We start from the raw sequence: 16,889 nt of genomic DNA, 5'->3' as shown, positions 1-16,889 counted from the left end.
TATTTACTGAACTCCAGTGTTACCTTAGAGATAAGAACTTAAACTCTAATCAGTTTTGGAAGAGAAAGAAGTGGCCCCCTTGGATTAGATATCTTACAAAGCCGCTTATTTTCACATCTACTATCGATTTATGAAATAAAAATTATAACGAAGGTTACGCTTTATGTTTACGAGTGTGACGTGAAAAAGTGTGGAAAAGTTCACAGGAAAGGAATACTTATACAAAGTTCTGTGTAAATATATATATATATATATATATATGTAGTTTCCAAGAGAAAAAGGTCGCACTCTGCGGGATAATGATGAATGTTTATTGACAATGAATTACATGTCACGTCGGAGATGTGAAGGAGAGTGTGTCAAATGGCTGACTACGGCCGTTTCACGCTACTCGAGCGCTTCCACGGGTCAAAGTGCAGGAGGAAATGACGGATACTTATGCATACCAATCACTCCTCCTGCCAGCCACTACAAAACTAACAAGTGAAACAGACAAGTGTACGTGCAGACATATAAAAACATACAATTTACCGCCTCAGCGGGAACAATAACTTTACATGTAAAATTACAAAGATTACAAGGATCAATAAATCATTATCAGTATTACTGGTTAACCCCTATAATTAAGTTAACTCTTCTGGATAATCTATTCCGGACCAAATATGTGCTCCCATTAAATATAATATAATTATGATATATTGCAACTATGCCGTAGCTCCTGTCACCAGGATAAAAATCACTGACACCTATCTTTTTGCCATTTATATTATAATAATGTCCTAGAAAAACTATTTTCTCACGATCAAAACGGATTAAGACAAATTTAACTATGTAGTACAAAATTAAGCGAATAATAAACTGCCCCAATTTTATATGAATTTTTTATCAAGCAAAATACCACGCTGAATGTCATAAATGTATATACCACCCAAACATGATTCTTGTGTTATAATCTCATGATATTAAGCAAAATACCTTTATATGAATCAGTTATCATAAAAAAAATGGCCATATCTACTTTATCATTGAAACTTGCGGGACCCGTCGCCCGTGTATCCATGATCCATTTCGATTCCCGCTGCAATAATAATTTATGCAAGTTCCCCCCTTGTGGGGGTAACATCACTTTTTCAATACCCGCAAAAGTAAGGACACCCGGATCCGTCCCATGTACAGTCCTGACATGGTCAATGAGACGTGGCACTCCTTTCCCAGATTTTATCGACTTGAAGTGCTCCCGAAATCGAACATAAAGCGGGCGTATTGTCTCTCCTATATAAAAAAACCGACATGTACAGAAGATAACATAAACCACATGATCAGTCTTGCATGTAACAAAGCTGGACACCGTATGTCTATCTGCACCCATTTGCAGTGTACGATCAGTACAATGATACCTGCAATAGGGACATTGTCCACATTTATAATTACCTTTAGGTATTCCTTGATTTAACCATGTGTCACGTTGAGTTATTAAACGATTCTGGACTAAAACGTCCCTAATCCTTGTACTGCGTCTATTGGAAATCAAAGGTCCTCTGGACACTATATCAATCAATTCCCTGTCTTGTTCCAAAACATGCCAATGTTTCCTTATTGCGGATCTGATTTGTCTATCCATGGGGCCATAACGAAAACAAAAGGTAAATCTTTTTTCTTTCTTACTTTCTTTACTCTGTTGATTTATTATGCATCTCCTATTGTCATCCCATTGTGATTTCACTTTTTGAAGTGTAGTATCTAATAAATGGTCAGGGTACCCTCGTTGTCTCAATCTCTCATGTAATTCTCTGGATTGTCGTTCCCGACCCTCGACTGTATTATTGACACGAAATATTCGTAAAAATTGACTATATGGTAATGAATTAACAGTATGTGTGGGGTGATAACTGTCAAACCGCAATACGGAGTTGGTGGCTATAGGTTTCCTAAAAACCGATGTACATATAGTATCATCCTTGATCTCCAAAAGGACATCAAGAAACTCCAATCTGGTACCTCCAAAATTATATGTGAACACCATGTTCATGTGATTCATGTCATTTAAATAGTGAACAAATTCAACAAATGTCTCTTTTGTACCCTCCCAGATTATGAACACGTCGTCCACATATCTGAGGTATAATCTGATATGTCTGAAATACCTCTGCATATTATAAACGTATTTCTCCTCAAAAGCTCCCAAGAACAAATTCGCAAATGTGCAAGATACCGGCGTGCCCATCGCAGTTCCCACATTTTGACAATACCATTTCGAATCAAAAGTAAAAGCGTTGTGTGTTAGAATAAAACTCAATGCATCACAAACGAAATCTGTGAAACCTTGCTCTTTCCCTGTCGTACCTAAAATTTCCCTAATAGTGTCAACTCCCAATTGTTGAGGAATTCTTGTATAGAGACTTTCTACATCTATTGATGTTAAAAAGAAACCAGGTTCCCACCCAAACCCATGTATTACTTCTAGAAAAGCTTTAGTGTCTCTTATATAGGAAGGGATCTGAATAAGCAATGGCCATAATAGCCAATCTACATATTGTGAAAGTGCCTCCGTCACTGATCCTATCCCAGAAACAATGAGACGACCTGGAGGACAGGATAGGGATTTGTGTATCTTAGGTACATGGTACCAATGGGGACGCGTAGGAAAATCAGGCAACAATTTTTCTGCCTTTTTTTCAGAAATAATATTTTTTATAACATATTGCCTGAGTAAAGACCTCAAATCTTTTATGAATTTGTGGCTAGGATCCCCCATCAATTTTGTATATGTGACTGTATCTGATAGATGTCGGTGGGCTTCTGCTAGGTACATATCTATCGGCAATAACACTGTATTCCCTCCTTTATCTGATGGTCTCACCACTGTGTCTGTCCATTCTCTAATTTCTCTCAATGCTGACTTCTCTGCCACTGTCAAATTTGAGGGAGCTGTGGGATATACTAATGCCTCTACATCTTTAATGACTAATGTCTCAAATAAATCAATAAGATTTCCTGGGGAGACAGGGGACATATATTGTGATGTTACCCCCCCTAAAAAAGGTGTATAAATCGTTTGTGGGTAGTCACCCCTAGATTCAGTGATACTCAACAATAGGGCAGCATCTTCATGCACTTCTGCCAATGTACCTACTCCTGCCATAAATCCCAAAGGCCCCACTTCACATTGCACCTCCCCTGATAATGGAGTGTTAATGGGGTTTTTTTGTAAAAATTGCTTATGCAGATGCATCTTCCTGATGGATTTAAATAAATCAATCTTAAATTCTGTCAAATCAAAACTATCTGGTATACAAAGAAGCATGAACAAAAGGCAAACAGTCTTACTGCAACACAAAAACAGTCCTTAACTGGGCTTGGTTCCCACAGGTCCTGTGCTCGCACAGGCCAGGGCAATGTTCATAGCAGAGCTCTATCTGCAGCTGCAGACACAGGAAGGCTTCTCCTTCTTTAGAACACAGACCACTCTGTAGTGTCCCACCTGGACACATAGAAGTCTGTCCACACTCTGACAGACTCCCTCACACTCTCTCACATCTGCTAAACACCTCAATTACATAGCTGAGTAACCACACCCATAGGTGAGGTATGGATCACATGAGCTGGTCACATGGTCAGGGCCTCACCACAGGTCCTGAACATACACATATCTTCAGGCAAAATGGGGTACAGTCCGCACCCTCACCCAAAGGTGAGGCAATATGGGTAGCAAGACCCTCCCATCTCTCATAGCTACCCGCAACCCAGACCCAGTGCACTAAACGCCACATTAGTGCTCATGTGCACTAACAACAAAATACTCCGGGTTGCATCGCAGGGAGCATCCATTCATGTGACATATACCTCCCATTAACCACGCAACCACCCGTCACACCACATATTCCCCCCTCTGCCTAAAGCTGTGGGGCTTGGCACTTTCTATTATTCGACCAGAGATCCTTCTCGGTCGTCTCTGCCAGTCAAATCATCTATCAAAGTCAGGCCCTGCTACTGAACCCTTCAGTAGGTGTCCATTATCTGACTCTGTCTTGTTCTTTGATACAGATGGGCCCATGTCAGACCACCCGCATCCCCGGCGGTCAGTGTGGTGTTGCGACTCCCTTGCCCCCATAACTCTTGTCTGAACTGACTCTTTGTCACCACATCTTCTACAGGGTCTCCAGCCTAGGTCACTCAGCCCTGAGCTAGCTGAGGCATCACTTCTTCCACTTCTATCAGGCCACCTACTGTCATCTCTCTGCTGGCCATTTTTCCTATGGTCTATATGGTCCCGAAAGCAGCCCTTCCATTTATCTCTATGTATTCTTTTATCTCCAGCTTGAGGACTCCCAGTCTTAAGTGAATCTCTTCACCTTTCTATACCACGAGTTGAAGGTGACAGCCATCTTCTTTCCATTTCCTGCAGCTCTCTGTTGATCTGCTCCCTCTCAAATCTTAGCTGCTCTACTTCTTTCAGGTAGGCCATACGATACTCCAGGAGCATCCGTATATTCCCAAGGCTCTTCATGGATCCAACAATGAGGAATGGAACCATCCCATCTTCACCCATGTCCTGGGCTTTGTCATCAGCCGGAATCCTCACTCTCATCATGCCGGACCTGTTCACCATCTCCTGCATCACTTTCCCAAACCTTCCAATGACTTTCCTCACCAGACGTCTGGGCACTTGAATGATGTCTTCTGCAATGCCCCGCTGACTTTGAACTATTCTCGCATGCTCTAGACATTGATCGGCTTCCTTATTCTTCAACAGGATCATCTGCTCTGTACAGAGGCATTGTAGATGCATATCCTTCAGGATAGCCACCCGCTTCCTTGTGACTTCCGTAGTTGACAGAATGACCAACTGCTTCGTCTCTGGTGCCCAGTTCACACTACATGCTTCTATAGCCTTCCTAAAGGCCTCATGCACATCCTCAATGGCACACACTTCTCGCATGTCTTCGGGTACCTCTATTATACACTTGAAAAGTGAAGTCTCCCCTTCTTGGATATATTGGTGGACCTCCTCATCCTGAGTGTCAGCGCAGTTTTCCAAGACATCAGCATCCCTTGTATGGCCATCTGCGTGGCACTTCACCAGCTGGATTTCTTCCTCCGTGAAGGCCCCTACTCTCCTTCATTGTGATCAGCTCGGGAGAGCGCAACAGTTTGATTTCTCGGTCATCCGTGGATTTCTGGAGCAGTGTATTAGTCTCCTTTATCTTGAGCTCTCGGAGAACTCCATCTCGCTCCTCTGCCAAGCAGCGAACCTTGACCTTTTTCTCGATCAGACAGAAAATGAGAGGAGTTCCTGTCAGAGTCACCTGACTCTTTGAACCCTGCTGTCCAGAGACTCCTTCCCGGTGTAGCATAACGGTACACACCTGCGGCCCATCATTATCCCGAAAGAATGTGCCGCACTCAGAAAAAGTCAGACACAAACACCACTGTTCCCCAGTCATTTCCACTGAGGTAACCAGCGCTGCCCCTTTTGAAAGCTCTGGCCCTTTTTGGGCAAGTAACCCCTTTGGGACTCTGCCTCCCTCTGGGACTCATAGAATCATAGAATCATAGAATCGTAGAGTTGGAAGGGACCTCCTGGGCCATGTGGTCCAACCCCCTGCTCAAAGCAGGATTTGCTAAATCATCTCAGTCAGATGTCTGTCCAGCCTCTGTTTGAAGACTTCCATTGAAGGAGAACTCACCACTTCTCGTGGCAGCCTGTTCCACTCATTGATCACTCTAACTGTCAAAAAGTTTTTTCTAATATTTAATCTGTGTTTCCTCCCATGCAGCTTCATCCCATTGCTTCTACTCTTTCCTTGTGCAAATGAGAATAAAGATGATCCTTCTACAATATGACAGCCCTTTAGATATTTGTAGACAGCTATTAAGTCTCCTCTCAGTCTTCTCTTTTGCAAACTAAACATTCCCAAATCCTGCAACCTTTCCTCATAAGACAGGGTTTGCAGACCGGTCACCATTCTGGTCGCTCTTTTCTGAACTTGCTTCAGTTTGTTGATGCCTTTTTTAAAATGTGGTGACCAAAACTGGACACAATATTCCAGATGAGGTCTGATCAAAGAGGAGTAGAGGGAAATAATGACTTCACGTGATCTAGACTGTATGCTTCTGTTAATACATCCTAGAATTGCATTTGCCTTTTTTGCTGCTGCATCACACTGTTGACTCATATTCAGTCTGTGATCTATTAGTATACCCAAGTCTTTTTCACATGTGCTGTTGCTTAGCCCTATTCCTCCCATTCTGTATATGCTTTTTTCATTTGTATTGCCCATATGTAGTACTTTGCATTTTTCCCTGTTAAAAACCATTCTGGTAGTTGCTGACCACTGCTCCAGCTTATTTATATCTTTTGAATCCTCTCTCTTCTCTAGTATTAGCTATCCCTCCTAGCTTTGTGTCATCAGCAAATTTAATCAGTTTACCCTCAATTCCTTCATCTAAATCGTTGATAAAGATGTTGAACAATACAGGGCCCAGGACAGAGCCATGTGGTACCCCACTTGAGACATTCTTCCAACTGGATGTGCAGCCATTTACGACCACTCTTTGGGTCCGATCACTAAGCCAGTTATGAATCCACCTAACAGTTGCCTTGTCCATTCCATACTTAGTCATTTTTTCAATAAGGATTGTATGAGAGACTTTGTCAAATGCTTTGCTGAAGTCAAGATATACTATATCTACAGCATTTCCTTGATCCATCCAATCAGTGATTCCGTCATAGAAGGAAATTAAGTTAGTCTGACTTGACTTATTAGTTACAAACCCACACTGACTCTGTTTAATCACTTCATTCTTATCCAGGTACTGACATACATGTTGATTATTAATTTGTTCAAAGATCTTTCCTGGTATAGAAGTCAGACTCACCGGCCTATAGTTGCCTGGGTCCACCTTCTTCCCCTTTTTGAAGATAGGAACAACATTTGCTCTTCTCCAGTCTTCTGGGACTTCTCCTGTTCTCCAAGAATTTTCAAAGACTATGGAGAGGGGTTCAAAAATTTCTTCTGCTATCTTCTTCAGTACTCTGGTGTGTAATTCATCTGGACCTGGAGACATGAAATCATTTAGGTTAGCTAAGTGTTTCCTCACTATCTTTCTGTTTATAGATATCCTGGATTCTTCTATTCCCTTAATAGGACAGTGAAGAACAGATGATGTTACATTTCCTTTCTGAGAGAAAACAGATGCAAAATAGGAATTTAAAAGTTCGGCCTTCTCAACATCCTGTCTTACCATTTCATCATTTTCATCCTGTAAAAATCCTATAGCATCTTTGACTTTTGTTTTACTTTTGACATATCCCCAAAATCCTTTATTATTGCTTTTGACATCTCTTGCAAGCCTCAATTCATTGTCAGCTTTAGTTAATCTGATTTGTGCCCTGCAGGTTCTGCAGATAGCATTATATTCTTCTTTAAATATGCATCCCTCTTTCCATTTTATAAACTTTTTTCTTCCTTTTTAGCATGTGCTTAAGTTCTGTGTTCATCCATCCTGATTTCCTTAAATGCTTCCCATTCTTCCCTCTTTTTGGAATTGTTAACAATTGTGCTTTGATAATTTCATTTTTCAAGATTTCCCATCCTTCCTGGACATTTTTGTCTTTAAGGATATCCAGCCATTGGATCCCTCCAATTCTCTTTCTGAATCCCTTAAAATCTGCCTTTCTGAAATCTTACCTTGACGTCTGAGTCTTCACAGGTCTTCCTCCTCTATTTATCCAAAATTCTAAAATAGCATGGTCGCTACCTCCTACGGTCCCAGCCACTTTTACCTCCTCAACCATTTCCTCCCTGTTTATAAGGATTAGATCCAAGGTAGCTGTTCCCCTTGTTTTCTCCACCCCTTTTGGGTCACCACCCCCTTTCAGGGTTTCCCCATGTCCCCTCTAGAGGTCTGTACACAGCAGTCTATCTGCTCCAACAGTACCACAGTACAATTAGGACTTTCTGGGCTTGTACTGGCCTTTTAATAGTTTGTGTGACCTGGTTTACACTGTCCTCCTATGATACATCACCAGCTCCTACTGGCACAGCCACTGATCCTGTTGCATTCACAAACCACTGGCACCTCCAGATGCCGCTCATAAGCCGCTGCTACTGCAGCTCCTGCTGCTGCAGAACCTCTTGCTGCAACATGCAACTGCAGCTCCCGCTACCACAGACTTCGTGTACCCGCCGATCCACTGCAAGCTTTGTAACCCCGCCGAGTTACAACCTGATGCTTGTCACCATCGTGGCCCTGCCCAGCCACCACAAGCCATCTTGGAAAAACCTTCATGACCCCTCTGAGCCACAGCAATCACCTTCAGGTCTTACAGAGAAAAAGAGAAAAAAGGAAAAATAAAACACACATACACAGTTTCTCACTGACCCTGGTCAGTACAACATGGATTCCTGTCCGTTACCTGCTGGTGTTGACAACACAGGTTCCCGGGTACCTCTTATCTAAAGAGGCACCCTTTAGCAACTTCTCATATAGTCTTTCCCTGACCCCGGTCAGCATACCACAGACGCCTGTCTGCTACCTGTTGGTGACAGCCACACAGGTTCCCGGACGCCTCTTCTACTCAGTGGTATCCCACAAATAACCAATACAGTCTCTTTCTGACCCCGATCAGCATTACACGGCTGTCAGACCATACGCTCTCCTGGCTCAGAGCATGCTCCACCAATTGTAACATTCCACATTGTCTGTTGACGGGGTTTACTCACTTTGCAGGTCTTGGAGGTAAACACTGGCACACGCAGGGTTAAAACGAGTCCATTTGGTTTATTTTCTCCATAAACCATTGAAGCATGAACAAAAGGCAAACAGACTTACTGCAACACAAAAACAGTCCTTAGCTGGGCTTCGTGCCCTCAGGACCTGTGCACACACAGGTCAGGGCAATGTCCATAGCAGAGCTCTATCTGCAGCTGCAGACACAGGAAGGCTTCTCCTTCTTTAGAACACAGACCACTCTGTAGTGTCCCACCTGGATACATGGAAGGCTATCCACACTCTGACAGACTCCCTCACACTCTCTCACATCTGCTAAACACCTCAATTACATAGCCCTGTAACCACACCCGTAGGTGAGGTATGGATCACATGAGCTGGTCACATGGTCAGGGCCTCACCACAGGTCCAGAACATACACATATCTTCAGGCAAAATGGGGTACAGTCCGCATCCTCTCTAAATGGCAATATGGATAGCCAGACCCTCCCGTCTCACATAGCTACCCGCAACCCAGACCCAGTGCACCAAAAGGCACATTAGTGCTCATGTACACTAACAACAAAATACTCTGGGTTCTATTGCAGGGAGCATCCATCCATGTGACATATACCTCCCATTCACCATGCGACCACCCGTCACACCACATAATAAATATACTTATATATATATAAAGATTTTTTTTCATCTTTTATAGGGACAGCTTTCAAAGAATATTATCTTATCTGATTTTTCTTTTTGCCATTGAAAATATCAACAAGAATCCTGACATTTTGCCCAATATTACTCTGGGATATCATCTTTATGACTCGTGCTCTAATGGACGACTGGCAGCACGACATGTGTTACATTTTCTGTCTGGCCCAGGTGGGATAATACCGAATTACTCTTCTATGGGCCGTGGTCGGCTGGTTGGTGTCGTTGGTGATCAGTACTCATCTCCCACTATGGCAGCAGCACAAATCCTTGGATTATACGGATACCCTCAGGTACTGGACACTCTCTGCATTTCTTTAGTACAAGTGTTGTAATATTGTCAAGGTGAAAATATATTTTCTTATATAACTTTTATATTTTTATACTGTGAAACAATAAGTTTTTCCTAATTGCTTGCTAATGCAAATGTAACTGTATTAAAGATGGCTGCCAGTGTTCACTTTCACTTAAATTCAGTGTCTAAAGAGTTAAGTTAAGTTTCATTTCTCCTAAAAAAGATAACTCAGGAATGTGAAGAAGAAGTAACCATCGGGAGACGTTTTGACGAATCAGAGAGAGACTGGACACTAGATGTACAGTGGGGAAAAAAAGTATTTAGTCAGTCAGCAATAGTGCAAGTTCCACCACTTAAAAAGATGAGAGGCGTCTGTAATTTACATCATAGGTAGACCTCAACTATGGGAGACAAACTGAGAAAAAAAAATCCAGAAAATCACATTGTCTGTTTTTTTTTCATTTTATTTGCATATTATGGTGGAAAATAAGTATTTGGTCAGAAACAAGCAATCAAGATTTCTGGCTCTCACAGACCTGTAACTTCTTCTTTAAGAGTCTCCTCTTTCCTCCACTCATTACCTGTAGTAATGGCACCTGTTTAAACTTGTTATCAGTATAAAAAGACACCTGTGCACACCCTCAAACAGTCTGACTCCAAACTCCACTATGGTGAAGACCAAAGAGCTGTCAAAGGACACCAGAAACAAAATTGTAGCCCTGCACCAGGCTGGGAAGACTGAATCTGCAATAGCCAACCAGCTTGGAGTGAAGAAATCAACTGTGGGAGCAATAATTAGAAAATGGAAGACATACAAGACCACTGATAATCTCCCTCGATCTGGTGCTCCACGCAAAATCCCACCCCGTGGGGTCAGAATGATCACAAGAACGGTGAGCAAAAATCCCAGAACCACGCGGGGGGACCTAGTGAATGAACTGCAGAGAGCTGGGACCAATGTAACAAGGCCTACCATAAGTAACACACTACGCCACCATGGACTCAGATCCTGCAGTGCCAGACGTGTCCCACTGCTTAAGCCTGTACATGTCCGGGCCCGTCTGAAGTTAGCTAGAAAGGATTTGGATGATCCAGAGGAGTTTTGGGAGAATGTCCTATGGTCTGATGAAACCAAACTGGAACTGTTTGGTAGAAACACAACTTGTCGTGTTTGGAGGAAAAAGAATACTGAGTTGCATCCATCAAACACCATACCTACTGTAAAGCATGGTGGTGGAAACATCATGCTTTGGGGCTGTTTCTCTGCAAAGGGGCCAGGACGACTGATCCGGGTACATGAAAGAATGAATGGGGCCATGTATCGTGAGATTTTGAGTGCAAACCTCCTTCCATCAGCAAGGGCATTGAAGATGAAACGTGGCTGGGTCTTTCAACATGACAATGATCCAAAGCACACCGCCAGGGCAACGAAGGAGTGGCTTCGTAAGAAGCATTTCAAGGTCCTGGAGTGGCCTAGCCAGTCTCCAGATCTCAACCCTATAGAAAACCTTTGGAGGGAGTTGAAAGTCCGTGTTGCCAAGCGAAAAGCCAAAAACATCACTGCTCTAGAGGAGATCTGCATGGAGGAATGGGCCAACATACCAACAACAGTGTGTGGCAACCTTGTGAAGACTTACAGAAAACGTTTGACCTCTGTCATTGCCAACAAAGGATATATCACAAAGTATTGAGATGAAATTTTGTTTCTGACCAAATACTTATTTTCCACCATAATATGCAAATAAAATGAAAAAAAAACAGACAATGTGATTTTCTGGATTTTTTTTTCTCAGTTTGTCTCCCATAGTTGAGGTCTACCTATGATGTAAATTACAGACGCCTCTCATCTTTTTAAGTGGTGGAACTTGCACTATTGCTGACTGACTAAATACTTTTTTTCCCCACTGTATACTGCATAAACCCCGCCTAATGCACGCCTTCCCCTAACACTCAATATAGTATTGTGTATTTGTAAATAAAAGCCAGTTGTTGTACTGCTCCTGACAGGTGTGGATGCGGGACATTAGCTAAGACTGAATCAGCTGCGTGTCTGAGTCATTCTTAATCGGTACCAGATGTTTTGCGCTCGCACAATGATTTGGAATGACTGGTGAATGAGGATTCATTGTCGTTTACGACCCCGACAATATGATTGAATAATTATTCTCTAATAATATCTGTAATATCTGTGATAAATCAGTAATGTTAGTAAGCACAGCACACCTTCTACACCATCATCTCATGTTCTGTGGAGTCACTAGAGAAAGGAAAGATTCCCCATGTAAAGTTATCTGTTACATATGGAAACATCAATATTGGTTCTTTATTCATCCAGGATGTAAAGGAGAAAGTGATTGAAATAAGCAAAACGGAAAATAATGATTTTATTTATATGGCACCAATAAAATTCACAGCTCTTTATAATTCAGTGGTCCATGTACAAATAATATCAGACATTACAGAGTGTGGAGACTGGAGATGAGCGAATATTTCAGTGTTTGGTTGGGATTATGATCATCTACGAGGTGGGTGAGGTATGTGTAGGCCTGCTGTCCTGGGAGCCCCGATACCTCATGCAACAGCTCAACCTGCTTTTATGCTCATCCACTCCCAGATGGCACAAAATCAATTTTGTAGACTACTATTGTCAGAAAAATGTAAGGATAATAACATGAGCAATTAACTCAAAGGAGGTGGAGGATTGCCGGTCTCAGAGGCCTACTGCTACAGGCAACAGACATGAAGGAGACCCAACAAGGAGTCTACACATTTCCAAAAATTAGTGGCAGACAAAGTGAAATCAATTTCAATATAGTATAACTACTGAAATTAGTATAATGTACCCGCCCACCATTCCAGGAGTAAGCAGCACTGAACATGAGCTCCTGAATTTTCATCACTTTACACCTTGTAATGAGGAAACTTTAGGACACAACTTGGAAAAATTCATCCCCGTGGAATACAGAAGTGAGCAGGACGGAGCCGAACTAAAGATTTTTATGAAAAAGGAGGAAAAATAAGCTTTAAGGGACAAAACAAGAATCTCCTGGAGGACAGACAGCAACCTCCAGGCAGCACCAGGTCTGACATCCAGAGGACAGCAAGAACCTTCAGGTAGGACCATCCTCAGCCTCAACACACTGCTAGAACTTAAAATTATCAGAAATAAGAATTAGAATTATAAAAATGGAAAATGTTAATTTGGAACAAAAGAAACAGAACAAAGTAAATGCTAATAGAGAGCCAGAGACACAAGGCAGCAGGGGGTCAAAGATCCTGGAGATAACATACCCTGAAGGGCAGAGGAACAGTCATGTAAAGAATGCCATAAAAACTGCCACAATTAGAGAAAACCAAGATACCCTCTGTTAAGCAACAAATTTTGCCCACTGCACAGGGGGAATCTTGAGCTATGTCCTCTGCAGTCTCTCATTCCTCTGCAGCCGCAGATTCATGCTCAGCAAAGACTTCAGTCCAGACGTCTTGCCAGGCTGATGCTAGGCATCTTGTTGCTTTTTCTGGCTTTGCTATAACTCCATCCTTGAGTCAGCAGCAAGTAGACACTTCTGGGACTAAGTCCTGTCTTTTGGGTACTGAGCATGCCGGTGGGACGACCTCTTATTGGAGGCCGGAGGTCACATGCGCAGGTCCCGTTCCTGCTCGGATTGATCCACTACTGGGAAGGTCCCCGAAGGACGTCGCTATAAAAGAGCCACATGGCTGTTCGGCCATGCGCTAGTATAGACTCTTATTGTACATTGTGTGAGTGCATGTATCTGGTGAGAGTCAGTGCCTACTAGTGGCTTGGTCTGCACCACAGTGCTTCAATATCTCAGCACCTTACTCAGCGCCATATGGCGCAGTCCAGAGCTGGGCTCCTTCAGTACCGGATTAAGCCGCTGCATCCGCCAGTGCGACGCTGTGCGCTAGTCTAGCGCTCTCCTCCTTTGATCCGGGTGGTTAGTGGTGTCCACAAGAGCAGTGCTGTTTGCACATAGTGCACTTTTGTTTACTTAATTTGATTCTTTTTGGCACCACTGTTGTGGTGCTGAGCACTAGTGTGACTAGACGGACTCTAACCCTGTGTCTCAGAGGTAGAGTCCTGTGTCTATACACCAGTGCTCACTGTTGTGAACACATTTTCTGGTCTGCCTCTGGTTTATAGTGAGGGAGCTGGGTGTGCTGACAGAGGAGTTATGAGTTCTCTTTCTGGGCTCCCTCTGGTGGTGGCAGTGTCACGTGCCCCGTCCTGAGTGACACGGGCAGCCGGCCGGTAACTGATACAACAGGACGCGGCACGTGTGATTGTCCTATGTGACGCGACCCGCAGGCCGGTAACTAATACAATAAGACAAAGGGAAAGGGAAAACCTGGGTAACAATAACAATGGTGGCCCTGCGATAGAGAATAGGGACGTGGAGACCTCCTGCACTCCCCTGAGTCAGTGTCTCTACACTCCTAACATTCCCTAGGGCGGTTACGCACGGGGCGACGATCAGGATACCTTTTAACCCTAGCTCGCCCTGCACCTAAACCCTCACTACGGAATTGGTCGGTGCGGAAACTAATCCCACCACTGCACTAAACACACATAAGGAAAAGTGACAAAACAGGGGAAACACCACTTAGCTTTGCTCTGTTGCGTACGCTCCTAGCAACAGAGCTTATCACCTGCGTGCATCTTTTCCTCCAACCGGGTCCAACACCATAGGCATCTCCACTGTAGGTGGTTCCCTGATGAGGTGTGGTCTTGAGGGTCCAGAGGCCCCTTATTAAGGGAAGGGTACTGTCACGATCCAGGTTGGATCTGAGAGAGTAAATGCACAAAGTAACCTTTTTATTTCCACTTGGCTGTGTGCCAAAGGTGGTTTTGCCCCCGGTGGCAATTATGGTCATTGCACTGTGGTGATTTCAGTTGTAGTTTTCCCCCCGGTGGCCATTAGGGTCATTACACTCTGGTTATCTTAGTTTGTGTACTTAATATTATATTAGCGCCAGGGCCTGACTAGTTATGGCGGATGAATAGCGACTGCAGCGGTACATCCAGCAGCTGGAGGGTAGGTTGGTGGCTCTTGAGTGCACAACTACAGCTGTGGATGTTACCACAGTTGCTGCTCAGGCCGCTAGCGTGGCTGCAGCTGCGTTGTCCACTGCCATCCCTGTTCCGGCATTATCCCCCATCCCGCTGCCAGATAAGTTTTCTCGCGATAGCTAGTCTTGTAGAGGATTCGTGAGCCAGTGTGCAATACACCTTGAGCTCCTGACAGCACGTTTTCCTTCAGAGCAGGCCAAGGTGGTATTCATAATATCCCTCTTGTCGGACAAGGCATTGGAGTGGGCCACACCGTTGTGGGAGCGCAATGATCGTGTGGTTCAGAGTGCTCCGCAGTTTCTGAACACGCTGAAACAGGTCTTTTTGGCACCTCGGGTCACCCACGATACAACTCTCCAACTGCTGGCATCGACACAGTGTACGTCCATGGTCAGCCATTTTGCCGTCCACTTCCGGACCCTAGCATCTGAATTGGAGTGGCCGGATAAAGTCCTCATTCTGTTTTTTTGGAGGGGTCTGGCTGATCATGTGAAGGATGCCCTGGCCACCAGGGAGATTCCCACCACACTGGAGGAGCTTATAGCAGTTTACACTCACATCGACTTTCGTTTTAGTGAGCGGGGGTTTGGAGCGAGCCCAGTGTTAGCGGAGGTTTCGGCTGGCTCCCTCCTTCGCCGAACCACTGGAATCTCCTGGCCAGGCGTCCGAATCACATGAGGCCATGGAGGTGTCGCGAGTGGGTTCTAAGTCCCAGACCGCTCGTGCTCTCATGGTTTGTTACATCTGCTGGCAGTCAGGACATCTCACCTCCAGATGTTCTCGGCGTTTGGAGGAACGTCCTCGTTTAGTGTCCTTTTGAGCTGGTTCACTAGACGCAGCGGCGCCTTCTTCTAAACATACATTTAAGGGGACAGTTAACATTGGTCAATCCACCCATATGGTAGAGATTTGCGTGGATTCCAGGGCAGAGGGCAACTTCATGTCTTCTACCTTCACCCGACGGCACGCAATTCCACTAGTTATGCTCGCCAAGCCAGTGACCATTTTGGTGATAAATGGGTTGACACTACCATCGCAGATAACCCATCAGACCGTCCCTTTTACTTTATCCATGTCTTCCTCATCAGGAGATCACTCCCCTCATATAGAGTGGTCCTCAGGGAGAATTCTGGGATGGAGTAAATCCGGTGTAGGTAGATGTCAGAGGGAGTGCATTCAGTTTGCTACTACTGAGGTACCTGCAGATCTTTCCCCTCTTCCCAAGCACTATTGGCCCTATGCGGATGTGTTCTCCAAGAGGGCAGTGGAGACCCTTATGCCTCATCGCCCCTTTGACTGCCCTATTGACCGCTTGACGGGCGCTGAGCCTCCTCGGGGTCGAGTTTATCCTCTTCCTCTCCTGGAGTCAGAGGCTATGTCTCAGTACATCCGGGACAATCTGACAAGGGGCTTTATTAGGAAGTCAGCGTCACCTGCAGGGGCGGGGTTTTTCTTTGTGCAGAAGAAAAACGGAGAACTACGGCCATGCATTGATTACAGAGGTCTTAACGCCATCACAGTTAAGAACAAGTACCCGCTGCTCCTGATATCTGAGCTTTTTGATAGGTCTGCGGGGTGCTGAGGGAGACGAATGGAAGACAGCCTTTAACACCAGCGACGGGCATTATGATTACCTGGTGATGCCCTTCGGGCTCTGTAATGCTCCTGTCATCTTCCAAGATGTTGTGAATGACATCTTCCAGGATATGCTCACCACCTCGGTTGTAGTATATCTGGATGATATCCTCATCTACTCTCCAGATATAGACTCCTGGGGGCGTGGCCTTGGACTCCTGTAATGTAGGCAGCAGGAGTATAGATCTCCAGTGAACACTACACAGAAAGCGACTTAAAAGCAACTGGAAGCCAACCTTTTAGCTCCCCACTAATATAGGAATGCCTTGTGACCAATCCGGTCACCTTTGATTCCAATTTTGGGAAAATAAACAAAAGAAATCTGTAGTTTCCTCGCCTCAGAACTCAGGCCTAGGAGGGAGCCTGTTGGCAGAGGCATATTGCCTAGCGAAGCAGGCCTCAAGAGGATCCGATGCCTAACTTCCTTGCCTCAATGGA

The 16,889-nt window shown here is 44.3% G+C and overlaps 1 protein-coding gene across 1 annotated transcript in view; it reads left to right on the top strand.

The window, feature by feature from the left end:
* The first annotated feature begins 9,169 nt into the window (after positions 1-9,169).
* The window catches only part of LOC141096665 (vomeronasal type-2 receptor 26-like), a 101,444-nt gene continuing 93,724 nt past the window's right edge, over positions 9,170-16,889 (top strand). Inside the window, exons 1-2 of the mRNA XM_073583378.1 lie at positions 9,170-9,174; positions 9,431-9,722. Of these exons, the coding sequence (XP_073439479.1) occupies positions 9,170-9,174; positions 9,431-9,722 (297 nt within the window). The remainder of the gene's footprint in view (positions 9,175-9,430; positions 9,723-16,889) is intronic.

This window comes from Dendrobates tinctorius, unplaced genomic scaffold (assembly GCF_039654945.1).
Source record: "Dendrobates tinctorius isolate UK_male_01 unplaced genomic scaffold, ASM3965494v1 ptg000077l, whole genome shotgun sequence".
NCBI classification, from domain to species: domain Eukaryota; kingdom Metazoa; phylum Chordata; class Amphibia; order Anura; family Dendrobatidae; genus Dendrobates; species Dendrobates tinctorius.
This window is presented reverse-complemented; position numbering and strand designations above follow the sequence as displayed.